Consider the following 17,667-nt stretch of genomic DNA (forward strand, 5'->3'; position numbering starts at 1 on the left):
TCTGGGAAGAGGGAGACAGAGGGAAGGGTCTGACACGGGGACTCCCTCCTCCTGACCCAACCCCTAGAGAAGCGACCAAATCCCAGAGATGGGAGGGAGCTGGGGTGGGAGGGTCTGCTCTTTGAATTACTTGAAGGTACTGACTCTGAGGCTGCTGTTGCCCATGTAGGCGTGAGGGGGACACCGTCACTGCATTTGGGAGGGCAGAGGGTGGCGGGTGACCAGAGGACCCGCCCTTGGCCCTCGCTCACTCCTGTTAGGCCCTTTCCCTGGGGAGTCTGCAAGCCTGATGACCCGGGGAGGGTGGGGAGAGCCTTCCCTCCCGTCCCCACCCTCGCTCTGGGCACCCTCTCCAATTGCACTAAAGTAGCTGTTGTGCCAGTCTTACCCCATGCCAGGGTGGGGTCTCTGCTTCCAGTCTTTTCCCTACCGCCTCTGCTCCCATCCCGGACAATCTCCTTGTTCCGCTTGTATTCCTGGACAGCTCAGCTTTGTGTGTGTGTGTGTGTGTGTGTGTGTGTGTGTGTGTGTGTGTGTGTGTGTGTGTGTGTGTGTGTGTGTGTGTGTGTGTGTGTGTGTGTGTGTGTGTGTGTGTGTGTGTGTGTGTGTGTGTGTGTGTGTGTGTGTGTGTGTGTGTGTGTAGGGGGTTGGGGTGGGTTCTGGCTGGAATGGGTTTGGCAGAGGTTTGGGAAGGGCTAGGAGAAAGATGGAGGATGAAGTCTCCTATTTCCCTTCCCCAACTCTAAGCCAACAGAAGCCTGGGAGGGAGGGTGCCTCCTCTCGCTGCCGTGTGTCTTGCAGATGTGCCAAAATGGGGGTGGGTGGGAGGGGAGGGTGCCTGGCAGAGCAGCCCCCAGGGTGGCTCTCTCAAAGCAATACAGTTCCTCCGCTGGGGAACGGCAAGACAGGGGAGAGGGTTGGGGTGGGGGCTCCCCAGGTGTGGGGGGGGCTCCCCATGTACAGCTGTGTATATTCAGGGGCGTTCTCTGTCTGGTACCCGCTGTGGGCATCTATGTGTGTGTGAACCTCCCCTTCCCCATGCCCTGCATGACCTGTGATGCTGCAGACACCACCATCCTGTATGCAGGTGTGTGTTGGGGGGCACAGAGGGGCATGCCTCATGTCCTGTTTGCACCCTCCACCCTGTGACCCATGTACTCGGTTGTAGGAAGTAAAGAGAACTGAGCACAATTCACTGGATTCTAGTTGAATCTTTCTCTAAGCAATTTTCCCATTCCTGCCCTTCTCCCTTGTCCCAGATCCACCTGTGGTGCTAGTGTTGGGGTCGGGGGTGTTCAATGCTGGTGGGCAGCAATAAAGGGCAGATCTGCCCAGATGCCTGCATCCCCAGGGTGCTGAGGGCTACAGGAAAAAGTGGGGACCTCGGTGCATTTGTCCCACCCCTCCCACTCCTCCCTGGGCTAAAGCACAATGCTCTCCCTTGAAGATGGATGCACCCTGCACCCTCCAGGCCCCCACTCATGTCCTCCTCCAACCTGCTTTGAGCCCTCCCACCACACCTTGGTTTTCTATGCTGTTTTGGTGCAAGTACAACTGTCGTAGTCATGGCTTTGGGGATGGGTTCTGTTTATTAAAATCCTATTGCTCCTACTGGCCCTGTGTCCCGCCTCCATTCCTGTGGTTGGGGGGAAGGAAGGGCAACCTGGATCCCTTGCCACTGGCCCCTGTCAGCCATCAGAGGCCAGGGGCAATAACTGCTCCTCCAGCAGGGCTATGGTGATCATGAGGCTGCCCCCTAGCAGCAGCCCCAGCCCCTGCAGCAGCACATGGAGCATGGGTAGGGGCTCAGGAGGACGAAGTAGGGCTGGTAGCTGGAAGAAAAGAAGACTGTCAGGATTCTGGCCTGGCCTCCAACCTTCCCCTGCCCTGGAAACAGAGCCTCTGACCTCTTAGCCTGAAACAGAGAAGGTATCTGTGAATGATCAGCAAAGCCCCTCCCCCAGCACTAGTTTTGGCCCCTTGTTTCTCAGGCACAAACTGGCCTAAGGGCCAGTCCCCTCCAGACCTGGGGGAGGTGGAGGGACTGCTACTTCCCTCCTCTCTGTAGCTAGCACCTCCCACTGTCCTTGATTCCACTCCTGTACCCTACACCTCTTACCATGTCCACAAGGGCCACATAGAGGAAGACCCCAGCCGTGACCCCAAACACCCAGGGGGTGAGAGGGACAGGGCCCAAACTGAGCCCCACCCCCAGAGCTGCACCTCCCAGTCCCAGGGCTCCGGACACAAGGCTCAGCAGCAGCAGCCTCTGGAAGGACAGCCCTGCCTGTAGCAGCATTGCAAAGTCGCCTGTTGGGGAGAGAGGATAGGACAAAAGGGGATAAGCCAGTGCTGCCCCTCCTCCCACTCCCCTCTGTGTCAACCACCAGCTTCTGAGTTCTGCTTCTTGGAGATCTCCCCCTTCTAGAGCCCACACACTCCACATGTTCCATTCCTACCCAGTTCATGGGGCAGCTCATGGCAGAAGACAGCTAGAGTGGTGCTGAGGCCACTGGAGAAGCCATCAGAGAAGGCTGCACCTGAGGTCAGTAGGGTTGAACGGTGTCAGTACAGAGGGCCACCTCCTTATATCCCCTTGTCCCTCTGTGATAATCTTCCCCCCTTCCTGGCAGCCCCCTCTCCTCGTTGTAGCTGACAACTAGAAGTCCCGACCTCTCTGGGACTCCTATTTTCTCCCTCTGTTCTCTCCCCTGCACACCTATGGCCAGCCCATCAGTGAGGTTATGCAGGCCATCACCCAGAAGGACCATCCACGTGATACTGGCACCACCACCACCCTGCTGCCCATGACTGTGGCCTTGGTGTCCAGCAGAGGCTGGAGCTGGTGGAGACTGGCTGTGGTGTTCCCTCTGGCCCTGAGCCTCTGGTTCTGCAGGAGAAGGACAAGGACAAGCGTTGGGAGCTGCAGGTGAGCACTGTGATCTGGGAGCCCACATTATTTCTCCTCTAGTCACCTGGAGCCGCCTGCAGGGGCCGGAGGGCCGTCCCACTGCCATCTTCGGGGTCCAGATTTGGTGTTCCAAGATTCCTTTTGCGCCTGCAGTATCTCTGAAATAGGAAGACATCCCTCCTGGTGGAGGAGGCAGTAGTGCCAGGGACTAAGGGGAGGCTGGGCCACCAGCTGGGAAAGTGAACACCTGCTTCTACCTCTGGCACCTGGGGAATGTTGTTTGGCCTCCCCGCTTCCAGGTTAGCACCTCCCTCTGTTTCTTGGTTGGCTTGAACTTGGTAGAGGAGATCATTTGGCCAGAAGTCCCGGGCCTATGCTAAGAACCCGTACTCATTTGTTAGTGGACAGCTGATAGCCCAGAGCCAGGAGAACAAGCTGCCCCCTCATGCATGGCTTGCTTGGCCAGTTCTTGGCTAGGATTCTGGTCTTGGCAGGAGGAGGAGAAAAAGATGTCACTCACTGGTCTGAGCCCTCTACGCCGCAACAGCCCTAGCACGTTCTCTAACACAAAGAGCAGGAAAAGACCTCCAAGCACCGACAGCCCTGGACCCAGGTCCTCCTCTGGTCTCCCATTAGGTCCTGTGTGCTGCCCTCCTTGTGCCTGTCAGGAAGGAGGTCAGAGAGGAAAGGTCCCTGGAAGCCCCCACACCCACCCACATCCCTCTCACAAGGAAGGTACTCATCTACTCTACTGGAAGGCAGCTGTGGGCTGAAACTAGGAGTAGGGGAGTGGAATCTGGGAGCTGATGAAAAGGGGAAGGGTTGCTCTGTGGCTGGGAACACTTTGGATTCATGGACACCATTTGCCCCTGGGTTGGGAGGGCAGGGAGGACAGGGGTTTCACATACATGTGGCAGTAGGTGTAGCAGCGCATCCCCACAAAGAGTGCCCACAGCCAGGGCTCCCAGGAAGCCCAACAAAGGCCGAAATAGACGAGGTCCCAGGAGCCTCAGCAGCAGCAGGGAGAGGGGAGCAGGAAGGCTGAGCAGCAGGACTGCCAGGGAACTATGAAGCAGGGCTGGGGAGAATCAGGAGCCAAAGTCAGGCAGGATTGATCCAGAGGCAAAGTGGGGAAGAGTTACATTGCAAGGGACATTGGGCCCCAGTGAACCTTCTTCCTTGGTAGGGGGACACAGGGTGCTCCCTACCCACTTCTCATTCACTGACCAGACAGTAGATCTCCTGGAGGAGCCGGGGCTGGAGCTTTGACACAGACACGACTGTCAATCTGGTAAAGCAGGGCTGGGCACAGCAGAGCAAACTGGCGAGGGGTCAGAGGAGCAGCAGGGCTCAGGCCAAAATTGACCAGCAGCTGGGAGCCATTTAGGCACTAGGAGTTGAGAAAGTTATACAATGAAGGAGTCCCTGGGAACTATAACTCAGCTCTTTCCATCTCTACTTCCATTGCACAGACTCCTGAGTCTCTCTCAAGGTCTCCTTTGCTCACATTGGCAAAAGCATCAGAGTCAGGGAACTAAGTTACTCATAATAAATGGACCCAATGAAAATATTCAGTTCAAAGCTGGAAACCAGTGGCTCATACCTATAATCAGCTACTCAGGAGGCTGAGATCTGAGAATCATTGTTCAAAGCCAGCCTGAGCAGAAAATCTATGGGACTCATCTCCAATTAAACAGCAAAAAGCCAGAAGTGAAGCTGTGGTTCAAGTGGTAGAGAGCTAGCCTTGAGCACAAAGGCTCAGGGGAGCAGGGCGCTGGTGGCTCACGCCTATAATCCTAGTTACTCAGAAGGCTGAGAACTGCCAGCGCAGGCAGAAAAGTCCATGAGAAGGGCTGGGAAGGTGGCTCAGTGGTAGAGCGTTTGCCTTGCATCCATGAGGGCCCTGAGTTCGATTCCTTAGCACGATATAAGCAGAAAAAGCTGGAAGTGGTACTGTGGCTCAAGTGGTAGAGTGTTCACCTGGAGCTGAAGAGCTGAGGGACAGAGCCCAGGCCCAGAGTTCAGGCCCCACAACCAACAAAAAGAAAAAAAAGAAAAAAGAAAAGTCTTTTATCAACAATCAGACAACTGGATGTGGTGTTGTGGCTCAAAGTAGTGGAGCACTAGCCTTGAACAAAAGAGCCCTGTCACAGTGCCCAGGCCTTGAATTCAAGCCCTATGAATGACCAAAAAAAAAAAAATCAGAGAACAATGGCCAGGCCCTGAGTTCAAGCCTCAGGATCAGCAACAACAACAAAAAGAATGAAAGTTCAGTTCAAGACAAATTGGATGCCAGTGAATATTTCCATCATCTCCCTTCTTTGTTTGATGATGAGCTTGTGACAATGCTAGAATCCTCAAATGGAAAAGAATCTGAAATGCCACCCATCTGCTCAACAGTCTTATAAGTTTGTCCAGCCTTGAAGTGGATGCTTTCTGTGATGGGGCACTCATTAACCTGCTTTCTCATCCAATTACTTTTCAGGATCAGACAGTCTTGGAACAAGTTCACTGTCACTCAATCTAAGTAAAGACAGCCATCTAAGCTGGGCACAAGAGGCTCACACATGTAATTCTAGCTACTTAGGAGGCTGAGATAGGGAGAACTGTTATTTGAAGATAGCCCACTATATAATCGTATACTCTTGACCAATAGCAGAAGATGATGGCATACACCTACCATTCCAGCTACATGGCAGGTTGAGATCAATCAGAAGGATCTCAGTCCCAGACCAGCCCAGGAAGAAAAAGTCAATGAGACTCCATTTCTGTGGTAGAGTGCCTATCTGGTATGCTCAAGCTCCTCAATACAGCCAAAAGAAAACAAGAAAACAGCCATCTTCTCCCTAAGGACTCCTGATAATCATTCATAGATGCTATCCTGGGATCCTGCCCTCTTTTTCTGCAGTGTATCGCCCCTAAACTGGGTGTGGCAACTCACTATACTGGAATAATATATCCTAAAGACCGCATTGGGATTTGTTTTTTGTTTTTGTGTTTCCCAGTCATGGGGCTTGAACTCAGGGCCTGGGCACTGTCCCTGTGCTGCTTTTGCTCAAGGCTAGCACTCTACCACTTGAGCCACAGTGCTACTTCTGGCTTTTTCTGGTTTTTTTTTTTGGGTCCGGTCGTGGGGCCTGAACTCTGGGCCTGGGTGCTGTCCCTCAGCTCTTCAGCTCAACCACTTGAGCCACAGTGCCACTTCCGGCTTTTTTCTTTTTGCTTATGTGGTGCTGAGGAATCGAACCCAGGGCCTCATGCATGCAAGGCAAGCGCTCTACCCCTGAGATTTTTTTTTTTTCTTAAGTAACCATTAAAGTATAGACTCTTAAGCAATTCAGGCCACCTAATCCCATAGCTCCTTTCTAGAGACCATCAGACTTACATCCTCATTCAGATGGTCAGCTAATGAATGGTCCAAAAGCAGCAGCCTGTGAAAGAGGTCCAAGCCCGAAGGTGCTGCAGGTCCATTGTGGGAGGCCTTTGACTCCTCCAGGTCATCCCAGCCTGAGGGACTCAGAGGCATCTCTGCCCAGACATCCACACTCAGCTCTGGGTCCTGGAGCCTGAAATGTATAACAGAGCAAGTTGGACTTGCTCATGCTCTCAAACACCTTCCTTGAGTTCTCCTAAGAGGTTAGGAAGGGCTGGAATTCCTAGGATCCAGGATTCAGTCCTGGTAAGATTTGAGAACTGTCACTTTGTAGGAGAGCCTAAGAATGGTGACATTGGTATTAAAGGAAAAAGCTGGAAGCACTCCAAACTGGGAGCCAAAGTCAGCTTGGAGTACTGAGCATTGAGACTCAGCCAGGAATTTATTGTCTTTCTAAAATTTGCTTTCTTACAGTGCTGGGAATAGAACACAACACCTTGAGCATGGTAGACAAGTGCTCAACCATTGAACTACATCCCAGCTCAAGAACAAGGAATTTAAGTTTCCAGGAATTTGGAGGAGAAAATTTGGAGGCAATAGAGGCAAGCAGGGTCTTGAAGAGTTGCTCCTTGGGTGTGTAATTTGAAGGACTAAGCTAAGCACTAAAACAGCTGGTGGATAAGAGCATTTCGGGGATGGGGGGGGGGGAGGAGAAAGAGGTTAGTACCTGTGTGTCAAATTGTCTCCTGCTGAGGGTACAACCCTCCCTGTCTGGGGCCCATGGTGTCCCAGTCGAAGCCCCTGGACTCTGCCCAGACCTAGGTTGTGGAGAAGACGGGCCAGGCCTCCTGCAGTCAGTGTCCCATTCTCGCCATACAGGCCAAACAGCTGGGCCAGGTAATGGTTCTGCTCCTGCTCAGCAGGGCCTAGGTAGGGGACTGAGCCCCCTACCCAGCCCAAGATGATTCCCACACACAGGATAGCCAACAGATAATGCACTGGAGCTCCCATGATAGGGAGGGGAATCTGTTTGAGTGTCTGGTTCTGGCTTCTAGTCCCACTGGTACATCCTGAGGTTTTTACCCTAGGTGGAAAAAAAAATGGAGGGAATTAGGGGCACTTTTCTGCTCTCCAGCTCAGGGCCACTGGGAAAACCACCTCCTTCCTTTGTCTAGAGTTAAAAGCAGCTTCAGCTCAGGTCTTCTCTCTCCCTCCCCATTGCCTTCCTCTGGAACAGTTGGTCATCGGGACTTCAGAGCAGCTCCCCAAACCAGGGCTCTCTTCACATCGGACCCAGCCCCCATCCTCCAATCTTGCCTCATCTCTTTATTCCCCTCACCCCACCCAGTTCCCAGGTGCTCACCCCTACTGATGATGAGAGTTGCCACCTCGGGTCCCTGGCAGGTTGGATGTTACAAGGTTCCTGAGTCAGGGAGGGGAACCTGGGCTCAGCCTCCAGGTGCCCAGGTGCAATGGAGGCCACGTCAGTCATATAGAGGGCTGAGATGGACAGGCTCCCTTGTCTTAGCCCACCTGCTTTGGGGCGGGGCAAGGGGTGTGGCCAGTGTGGGAAGGTTCATATAGAAGAGTTAATGGTTCACTGCTCTCTGGGGTGGGGGTCAAAGGTCACTTTGGGCTGGGAGAGGGCCCCCCTCTGCTGTGAGAAAGCCACATGGTTGAGAACTTGTACTTATTTTTTTTCCTTCTTCTTAAATAATTCGCCCTCTTCTAAACACTTAGTACCCTTTGTATGTACTCCCACCCCACCTACCTCACGTCTGCCACAGAGCTTCCTCTTTTTCCAACCCCAGCCCCATGCACCCTGGGTAGTTTGCACCCAAGAGTCCCTAAATTGAGGAGGAGCAGGGAGAGGCAGGTAAGTGGTAATCCCAGATGCATGTGGGAGAGAAACTGTTCTTAGCAATTCCCTACCCCAGAAAGCCCAAGAACCAATAATCCCCCACCCTGGGAAGCATAAGAGCAGTGTTCAGAAATCAATGACCAACGGACACCTGGGAAGCTCTGCAGGGGACAAATAGGAAAACAAATCCTGGGCTCCCCTCTGCTTTCAGACCTGGCTGAAGATCAGGGGAGCAAGATCTGATTGGAGCCACTGGTCCAGGGGGTTGAGGTTGGCATTACCTGACAGCAGGAGGCAGGAAGGACGTTCAGAAGGGGAACCCAGCCTTCCTATGGCAGGCAAGCGGGCAAGGGTCACCTGGAGGGAGGGGGCAGGGGAGGGACACTACCTTAAAGGGACAGGCCTATTTTACCTAGGCTTCCTTGCCTCTATCTCCCCTTTACTTCCTGGGACCTGCAGCTTTCCCAAATACCCAGCTGTTGACTATTTTCCTTTAGAACAAAAAGCAAAGAAGTCCACTGCAGAGTGGTAACATTTATTTAGGCAGGAGAGGTGGGAATAAGACCCTCATATCATACACACAAGAAAGAGTTCAACTGTCATTTCTAGAGAGGGCTCTGAATCCCAGGGGACAGTCTGGACAAGGTAGATATGGGGGCGGGGGGGGGGGGATAAGACCACTGTGCAATCACCTCTCCAGGGAAGTTTAGTGGCTAAAATACTGCTACCCACCTCCCCTGTGCCAAAGCCAGCAGCCCAGCAGAAGGCTGTCTGGTCCTCCAGCAGAGGCAGACACCTGGGTTGTGGTTGGTGGCAGGAGGGGAGGAAGAGTGTCTCGCTATCTTTTGCTGCTTCTTCGGGTTTCTTTGCCGTTACTGACAGGGTTGTTGGAAGGGCCGGCAGGTGTGTGGTTGGGTTGGCTTCGAGTAATCCGGGTGCTGGGAGGGTGGGAAGAAGCATGAGGAGGGTGGGGGCCACCACCAGGACCTGGTGGGGTGCTCAGTCCATTCCCATTCTGGTTCTCAGAAGCTAGTGGTAGGAGAATAAACACAAAATTAGAGAGTGAAGGGCTGGGAAGTTGGCTCAGTGGTAGAGTGCTTGCCTTGCATGCATGAGGCCCTGGGTTCGATTCCTCAGCACCACATAAGCAAAAAAGAAAAAAACCGGAAGTGGCACTGTAGCTCAAGTGGTAGAGCGCTAGCCTTGAGCTGAAGAGCTGAGGGACAGCGCCCAGGCCCAGAGTTCAGGCCCCACGACTGGACCCCAAAACAAAACAAAAAAATTAGAGTGAAGGTAGGACAAGGTCCTATCCCGAAAGCACCAGACTTAACTGTGAACCACATGAATGCCAATTGAAGCAGATACAAAAAACAAGGTGAGTTGTGAGTATGAATGGGGTCATTTTGGAAGTTGCTACCTTGACCCTGGTATGGTATTTTTCTTTTCTTTATCTCCGTATCATTGGAAGCCATAACTAGAATTATCTGTTCAGTTAAATGTCCCCTGACCAAAGGTGGCTGAAAAAACTGGAGAAGCATAGGAAGGCGAAGGCTATGAAGACGTTTCCAAGTTAAAAGGTAAGGAAGGGGGTTGGGCATGTGAGTCAGTTGTAGAGTGGTGTTCATAGCATGCAGCAGGCCTCTGGGTTCAATCCCCAACATTGCCAAAAAAATATTTTTTTAAAATGAGGATCTTGGGCTGGGAAGGTGGCTCAGTGGTAGAGCGCTTGCCTTGCATGCTCGAGGCCCTGGGTTCGATTCCTCAGCACCACATAAGCAAAAGAAAAAAGCCGAAAGTGGCACTGTGGCTCAAGTGGTAGAGCGCTAGCCTTGAGCTGAAGAGCTGAGGGACAGCACCCAGGCCCAGAGTTCAGGCCCCACGACCGGACCCTCCCCCCAAAAAAATGAGGATCTTTATATTTGTTTTGTTTTATGGGAGCAAATAAAATTTCATTGATACTCTCCCCCCCACACCCAAGAAGGACCTTTCTTTGTTTTGGTGCTGGGGCTTAAAAGTCAGGGCCGAGGTGCTGTTCCCTTAATTTTTTTACTCTTTAGCTCTTCCACTTGAGCCACAGCTCCACCTCCAGGTCTTTTAGTAGTTTAGTGGAAATAAGTTGTCTTACAGACATTCCTGCCCAAGTTTTGAACTGTGGTCCTCAGAGCTCAGCCTCCTGAGTAGCTAGGATTACAGGCATGAGCCACTCACGCCCAGCACTAAGAGTCTTATTTTCCATTGGAAACAGGTGCTATTTTCTTTGGTGGGAATTCAATGGTCATAGTTTGTGGCATTATTGAGGGCTCGCTACAGAATCAGACTCATAGGGGGCTGGGAAGGTGGCTCATTGGTAGAGTGCTTGCCTTGCATGCCTGAGGCCCTGGGTTTGACTCCCCAGCACCACATAAGCAAAAAGAAAAAAGCCGGAAGTGGCGCTATGGCTCAAGTGGTAGAGTACCAGCCTTGAACTGAAGAGCTGAGGGACAGCGCCCAGGCCCAGAGTTCAGGCCCCATGACCAGACCCCCCCCCCAAAAAAAAAAAAAAAAAGAATCAGACTCATAGAAGATATTCCCACTTATCCATCTATAACAATGTTTCAGTCAGCAACTGACCACATTGATAGGGGTCCTGTAGGATTACAATGAAACTGCCAGGTTCCCATTGTCTGGCAACACTGTAACCATGGTAATGTTGTAATATAATGTATCACTAATGTGTCTGTTTTTTGAAGCTGGATAAACAAACTTACTGAAATGCTAGTCGTATAAATCATAGCACATACAATTAATTAATGTGTCTTATATAATACTTGATAATAAGTGATTGTTACCCTATGTATTTACGTATGTGTACATATTTACAGATATGTGTATATACACACATACACACATGTATGCTAAGTTTGAGTTCAGTGAGTTCTGCTTGCTAGGCAGGGGCTCAATTATTTGAGCTACAGTGCCCCAGCCTGCACTACATTTTTTGTTACTTTAGAATGTACCCCTTCTATTTACTAAGAAACTGTCAGGCAGAGCTGGGTGCTGGTGGCTCATGCCTGTAATCCTAGCTACTCAGGAGGCTGAAATCGCAATTCAGTCAGCCGAGGGAAGAAAATCCATGAAACTCTGATCTCCAATAAACCACCAGAAAACCAGAAGTGGTGCTGTGGTTCAAGTGGTAGCTCACCTTGAGCTGAAAAGCACAGGGACAGCACCCAAGCCCAGAGTTCAAGACCAATGACTGACAAAAAAGAAAGTGTGGGGCTGAGGAGCGACACCATGCCTCTGAAGGACTTCCAGTGGCACAAGTAAAAGAAGATAACAAAATCCTCTGTTCCTAAAATCAATTACCAAATGCTGATTCATTTTGTTTCTACAAATACATACAAAAGCTGAATAAGAAATATATATGGCATCAGCCGGGTGCCGGTGGCTCATGCCTATAATCCTAGCTACTCAGGAGGCTGAGATCTGAGGATCGTGGTTCAAAGCCAGCCCAGGCAGGAAAGTCCGTGAAACTCTTATCTCCAATAAAAACCACTAGAAAACCAGAAGTGGTGCTGTGGCTCAAGTGGTAGAGCGCTGGCCTTGAGCTGAAGAATGCAGGGACAGTGCCCAAGCCCAGAGTTCAAGCCCCACAACTGAACAACAACAACAAAAAATGTGTGTGTGTGTGTGTGTGTGTGTGTGTGTGTGTGTGTGTACATACATATGGCTAAAAACTTAACATTGATCTTTCTTTTAGTTTTCCTAATTCTTTTTAACATTGACTCCTCTATACCCACCTTTTTCTAACCCTGACCCTGTGTAAGCCTAGGCTAATGTGTGCTTGTGACTTAATTTTTAATAAAAGTTCAAAAGATAAAGAAGTAGTGAAAAATTAGCGAGGCATCAGTGGCCTGTGCCTATAACCTAGTTATGCAGGAGGATAAGAGGTCTAAGAGCTGAGGTATGAAGCCAGCCCCCAAGGCAAATCCAAGAGACTCCTATCTCCAATTAATTAGCAAAAAGCTGGAAGTGGTAAAGCATTAGTCTTGAGCAGACAGACAGGGATGGTGCTCATGACTCAGCCATGTCAGGATAAGTTCAACCACCAAGCCTGGCCAAAAAAAAAATGGTGCAAGGCCCTGAATGCAAGCCCTAGTGCTGACAGAAAACAACAACAACAATAAAAAAAAGTAATGAAAAATAAAAAAAAAAGAAAAAGAAAAAGGTTATACCATATAGCTTAGGTGTACTGTAGGTGATGCCACCAAGTTTGTGTCCATGTACTCTGATCATACATCCTAAGAAATGGGAACACATTTATCACTAAAAGATGCATGAAGGTGGATGCTAGTGACTCACGCCTATAATCCTAGCTACTCAGGAGTCTGAGATCTGAGGATCATGGTTCAAAGCCAGCCTAGGCAGACTGTGTGTGTGTGTGTGTGTGTGATTTGTGGGGCCTAAACTCTGGCCTGGGCGCTATCCCTTAGCTCTTCAGCTCAAGGTTAGTGGTCTACTACTTTGAGCCACAGCACCACTTCTGGCTTTTTCTGTTTTATGTGGTGCTGGGGAATCGAACCCAGAGCCTCACTTATGCAAGGTAAGCATTCTACCACTGAGCCACCTTCCCAGCCCTTCGTGGGACCCTTATCCTGAATTAACAACCAGAAAAATGGAAGTCATACTATGGCTCAAGTGGTAGAGCGTTAGCCTTGAGCCGAAGAGCTGAGGGACTGTGCCCAGGACCAGAGTTCAAGCCCCACAGCAGACCAAAAAAAAAAAAAGATGCATGACTAGGTATATATTTTTTAATATAAATTATATATATGTATATATATATAAATACATATATATATATGTAATTTTTTTGCCAGGTGCTGGTGGCTCACACCTGTAATCCTAGCTACTCAGGAGGCTGAGAACTGAGGATGGAGGTTCAAAGCCAATCAGGGCAGGAAAGTCCATGAGACTCTTACCTCTAATTAACCATCAGAAAACCAGAAGTGGCACTGTGGCTCAAGTGATAGAATGCTAGCCTTGAGCTGAAGAGCTGAGGGACAGCACCTAGGCCCAGAGTTCAAGCCCCACAACCAAAAAAAATTTAAAAAAGTAAAATTGTTTTTTTGCCAATCCTGAGGCTTGAATTCAAGGTCAGGGCACTGTCCCTGAATTTCTTTTGTTCAAGACTAGCACTCTACCACTTGAGCCACAGTGCCACTTCCAGCTTTTTCTGTTTATGTGGTACTGAGGAATCGAACTTGGGGTTCCATGCCTGTGAGGCAAGCACCTCTTCCACTGAGCCACCTTCCCAGCCCTGACTAGCTATATTTATACTTTCAAAAATGTTATTTATGTAAATGGAGTTTGTTACAAGGAATTGACAAATATATATATATATATATATATATATATATATATATATATATATTTTTTTTTTTTTTTTTTGTCGGCCATGGGGCTTGAACTCTGGGCCTGGGCGCTGTCCCTCAGCTCTTCAGCTCAAGGCGAGCGCTCTACCACTTGAGCTACAGCGCCACTTCCAGTTTTCTGGTGGTTTATTGGAGATAGGAGTCTCACGGTCTCTCCTGCCCGGGCTGGCTTTGAACCGCGATCCTCAGATCTCAGCCTCCTGAGTAGCTAGGATTACAGGTGTGAGCCACCAGCGCCCGGCTTCATGTAAGCTTTCTTGCTCTCAATAGTCACTGCCATGTGTGGGGAAGTCAGAGTTGAGAATGCAAAAGGCATCAAAAGTGAGAGTCCAGTGAGAAGAATTAGGTGGAGAGGAATATCATGAGGGAAATGAATCTTTCCAGGATGAGGTGAGCAAGGGAACAGGAGGTGTCATGGATGGAAGGAAATGTACCTGGAGAGGTGACAGGGGCTCCGGTGGTAGCCTGGGGGACCGTAGGGCTGCTGTCATTCTGCACCTGAAGGCACAGATTACACACTGAGATCCTGTTCCCCACGACACCTGTCCCGACCACTTTCTCTACCTTCAGGCTAGGAGACTCACCACTTTGTTGGGTGCCTGCTGGTTGCTATACTCTGGGTTGGGCTCACTGAAGTTAGGAACTTCAGAATAAACCATACAGAATCTGCAAAGGGAGAAAACCAAAGTCTTGGACTTATACTCTGGACCATTGCTGGAGGCCTCAGAAAAATCTAGACACAGGGCATTATCTACACACCCTTATGTTGCCCCCAAGCAAATCTAACCCCCCCATCCCCCATTTGGGTTACCACTGATTGATCTCCATTCCTAAGAGCACTTACTCTCCAATCTTCTGCAGATCACCCCCACGGCCAGTGTACAATGTGAGGCAACCTTTGAACACTGATGCGTACCTGTGAGGTTAAAAAAAAAAAAAGGCAAGATTGAGTCTTCAGAAGATTTTTTTTTTTTTTTTTTTTTTTTGTCGGTCGTGGGGCTTGAACTCTGGGTCTGGGCGTTGTCCCTCAGCTCTTCAACTCAAGGTGAGCGCTCTACCACTTGAGCTACAGCGCCACTTCCTCTTCAGAAGATTTTTAAGGACTTTTAACCCCATCTTTCTTTGTTGCTTGGTTACCCAGGAATCTATAGGTGCCTTACCCTTTGGTGAGCCGGATAATGTCCCCAGGTTGGATCAGATTGCCCACATCATCCCAGACAGAGATATTGATGCTGCCTGTTTTGTCTGCTACTTTGCAAGTTCGAACTTCGTGCCCGTCCTTTGTCTTAGTCACTCGACCTGAAGAGAAGAGAGAAATGGGAGAAGATGGTCATGGGAATAGGGTGATGATGGCTATAGGGATGAGATCTAGATTTGACTGAGGTAGTCCATGTACAAGAGAGCAAAGCCCAAATTCCAGTGTGTGTGTGTGTGTGTGAGTGTGGGGATGGGGAGCCCGAAGTGTGGGGGGGGGGGGCGAGAGAGGGGGGAGGGTCAACAGTGGAGGGCCAGCACCATGGAGAGGTCCCTGAGTGGAAAAAGGCCCACGTGGGCCCTAGAAGACTGAGTGTGGCCAGAGTGCTATCTATTTTCCCCACTGCAATTCTCTCTGTCGTAGTCTAAGAGAGAGGAGGAGTGAACTGTGTCTTTGGGCGCACCCTGCCATCCTTGGAACAAGAAAGCAGATATTCTCCCCTGCCACCTTCAGCCCTCACCCTTCCCTGCATCCCACCGCCCGCACCCGCTGCACCAGCATAGCCACCTGTCTCCAGCACAATGAAGATAAGGTTCAGATTCTTGAGCCCGGGCTTGATATCCTTCACGAAGGTCTCCGTCGTCATGCTGCCCAAGACTTGGCTCCCTTCTGGAAAGGGGAATAGGAGAAGGAAGACTTAAGGCTTGGAGCCTTTGCCCGCCCATGCTCCATTTCCCAAGGCCTGCCTATTCACTATACCTGGGTTGGGATCAGGTCGTCTCCAACCCTGGAACCCTTCTAGAAGGTTAGAAGCGAACTTCTCTGGGGGCCTCGAATTTTTAGATCCGAACTTGGGGGCTTCTGGATAAGATGTTTGGGGATTCGGAGGCCCTCTACCGGGATGCTTTCAGTCTCCTGCACCGGGGTAGGCGACAGAGATGAGCGTAGGAAAACTGGTGCAGAGCCACGGCATGCAATTTTACTCGCCAAACCTTCCCCAACCCTCATCCGGACAACTCGGGACTCGGTACATCCCCTTCCCCCATTCAGCGACCACCACCCACCCAGCCAGCAGGTCGGACTCTGCACGCCGCCGAGCCGCCCGCAGGGGGAGCCACAGGTCCTGCTGCCACCGGATGCTGCCCGCTGGAGCGCGGGAGTACGGACATTTCCGGAAGTTTTTCTCGGACTGAGCCCCACTGTCCAATCAGCACTGCCCTGTGCCCCACCGCCTGCACCCGCCCAGCCAATCCGGGTTCGGCGATTCACGCGCTGCGACGGGGGCGGATTTCAGGTATTAAAGGAACCTGGGAGATGCTTAGCTCCATAGGAGGATGAACCACCAGGGGGCGCCTAAAGGGACATTTTCCCTTTATTTGGCTTGAATATATATGTGGGCCCTACTTTCTTTTTTCTTAACTAGTAGTGACACAATGGGGGGAAGAGACTAAAGGCTTGGGAATTCAGCGGAAATAAAGTTTGAATCCCAGCCAGAGCCTCACTTCATTCGACAAATCTTAACTGTGTAAATCTACCTTACAGATGGGGGGGGAGGGGGAAAGGGAAGTCATGTAAAAAGCAGTGCCTAGGATATGATAGCCACTTATTAGTGGCTACTAATAAGTAGCCTACTGCTCCAATCCTCACCTCTATTTCTGATTTGAGGTCTTCATCACTAATTCACTAACCAGTCAGGGAGGCTTTTTGGGACAAGTGGCATTCACACCAGAGTCAGACAGTAGGGCAGACTCACCTCCCTTTTGAAAGAAATGGAAACCAAGACATAAAGAACAAGCGTCGGGGCTGGGAAGGTGGCTCAATTGTAGAGTGCTTGCCTCGCATACATGAGGCCCTGGGTTTGATTCTTCAGTACCACATAAACAGAAAAAGCTGGAAGTGGCGCTGTAGCTCAAGTGGTAGAGCGCTAGCCTTGAGCTGAAGAGCTGAGGGACAGCGCCCAGGCCCAGAGTTCAAGAGCCACAACCGAAAAAAAAAAAGTGTCTCATTAATTCGCAAGCCACTTGTTCCTACTGCTTTTTATCTCATTAGATCTGAGTTCCGAGCCTGATCTTCAGTTCTCTTTGGGACCTGTCAGATTAACAAAAGGTAGTGTGGTTGGAGGTATAGTTCAAGTGGTAGAGTGCTTGGTTAGCAAGGGTCCTGAGTTCAAACCCCAGTGCCACACACAATTGTGTATAAACCAATTAAGTGAAGACACACTAATGTAGATTATCATTTGCTTAGCGAATATCCAAAATGAACACTACTTAATACCAGATTAATCTTAAGAAGTTTTGTAATTGTAATGTCTTAGCTTGTTTAATTAATCCCTTACCTTATTATAGAGCTCTTTAGGCTCCACCATGACTTTCCTCGGAACCCTGGTGCTCTCCCGCCCAACCACGGTGCTGTAACCTAAGGAAAACAACTCAAAACCTAGGAGGAAAGATGTTTCTTCTCTTTCCTTAGTGGTTTCAGGGCACTCTATGAGTGTTTAGAGAGCCCACGTGGATAAGGCAGGAGAGTGGCTGGGCAGAGGCGGATAACCCGTTCGACACCCTAGATGAAAGCTCTGCGGTGAGACACTCCTCCACTCCCCGCCCCACGGCCGCCTAGTTAACTGGCAGTATCCATTCCCATGACTGTGAGTCACAGGGTTGGGAGGCCCCGAGATGCTGACCACGGCTCTGGAGAGGCCGGGAAGACGGCGAGTCACATTACAGGCCAACTGCCCAGCGATCTCGACCCGCTCCTCAAGGACACAAGACCTGCGCGGCCCTTCCAAACCAAGTGTCGCTGTGCCAAGCTATTCAAACCCAGGTTGGCCCGGGCCTTTCACGCTGGGAAAGAACATAGAGACATCCCATCCAATGGCTATAAAGTGCTGGATGGGACCATAAGAACTTCCGGTCTAAA

The 17,667-nt window shown here is 50.5% G+C and overlaps 2 protein-coding genes across 7 annotated transcripts; both read right to left on the reverse strand.

The window, feature by feature from the left end:
- Positions 1–1,570: 1,570 nt before the first annotated feature.
- On the reverse strand, positions 1,571–8,452 carry Slc39a5 (solute carrier family 39 member 5). 3 transcript variants are annotated; one of them, XM_042698824.1, is made up of 12 exons: positions 8,427–8,452; positions 8,056–8,136; positions 7,012–7,368; positions 6,297–6,477; positions 4,139–4,301; positions 3,820–3,989; positions 3,432–3,572; positions 2,976–3,069; positions 2,720–2,890; positions 2,460–2,540; positions 2,120–2,310; positions 1,571–1,832 (listed from the first exon to the last, which is right to left on the reverse strand). In XM_042698824.1, the coding sequence occupies exons 3-12, from the start codon at positions 7,293–7,295 to the stop codon at positions 1,689–1,691; spliced, it is 1,620 nt and encodes a 539-aa protein (XP_042554758.1). In that variant the 5' UTR covers positions 7,296–7,368; positions 8,056–8,136; positions 8,427–8,452; the 3' UTR covers positions 1,571–1,688. The 3 variants fall into 3 exon arrangements, with proteins under 3 accessions (XP_042554758.1, XP_042554757.1, XP_042554756.1); XM_042698823.1 differs by lacking the exon at positions 8,056–8,136 and adding an exon at positions 7,648–7,707 and having other exon boundaries at positions 8,427–8,444; XM_042698822.1 differs by lacking the exon at positions 8,427–8,452 and adding an exon at positions 7,648–7,707 and having other exon boundaries at positions 8,056–8,126.
- Positions 8,453–8,664: 212 nt separating this feature from the next.
- Nabp2 (nucleic acid binding protein 2) lies at positions 8,665–17,545 on the reverse strand. 4 transcript variants are annotated; one of them, XM_042698828.1, is made up of 8 exons: positions 15,816–15,869; positions 15,511–15,666; positions 15,319–15,420; positions 14,717–14,855; positions 14,401–14,472; positions 14,141–14,222; positions 13,991–14,054; positions 8,665–9,174 (listed from the first exon to the last, which is right to left on the reverse strand). In XM_042698828.1, the coding sequence occupies exons 3-8, from the start codon at positions 15,395–15,397 to the stop codon at positions 8,984–8,986; spliced, it is 627 nt and encodes a 208-aa protein (XP_042554762.1). In that variant the 5' UTR covers positions 15,398–15,420; positions 15,511–15,666; positions 15,816–15,869; the 3' UTR covers positions 8,665–8,983. The 4 variants fall into 4 exon arrangements, with proteins under 4 accessions (XP_042554762.1, XP_042554764.1, XP_042554763.1 ...); XM_042698830.1 differs by lacking the exons at positions 15,511–15,666; positions 15,816–15,869 and adding an exon at positions 17,432–17,545; XM_042698829.1 differs by lacking the exons at positions 15,511–15,666; positions 15,816–15,869 and adding an exon at positions 17,087–17,395.
- Positions 17,546–17,667: the final 122 nt, after the last annotated feature.

The sequence above is a fragment of the Dipodomys spectabilis genome, unplaced genomic scaffold (genome assembly GCF_019054845.1).
Source record: "Dipodomys spectabilis isolate Male_0828 unplaced genomic scaffold, ASM1905484v1 ptg000234l, whole genome shotgun sequence".
Lineage (NCBI taxonomy): Eukaryota > Metazoa > Chordata > Mammalia > Rodentia > Heteromyidae > Dipodomys > Dipodomys spectabilis.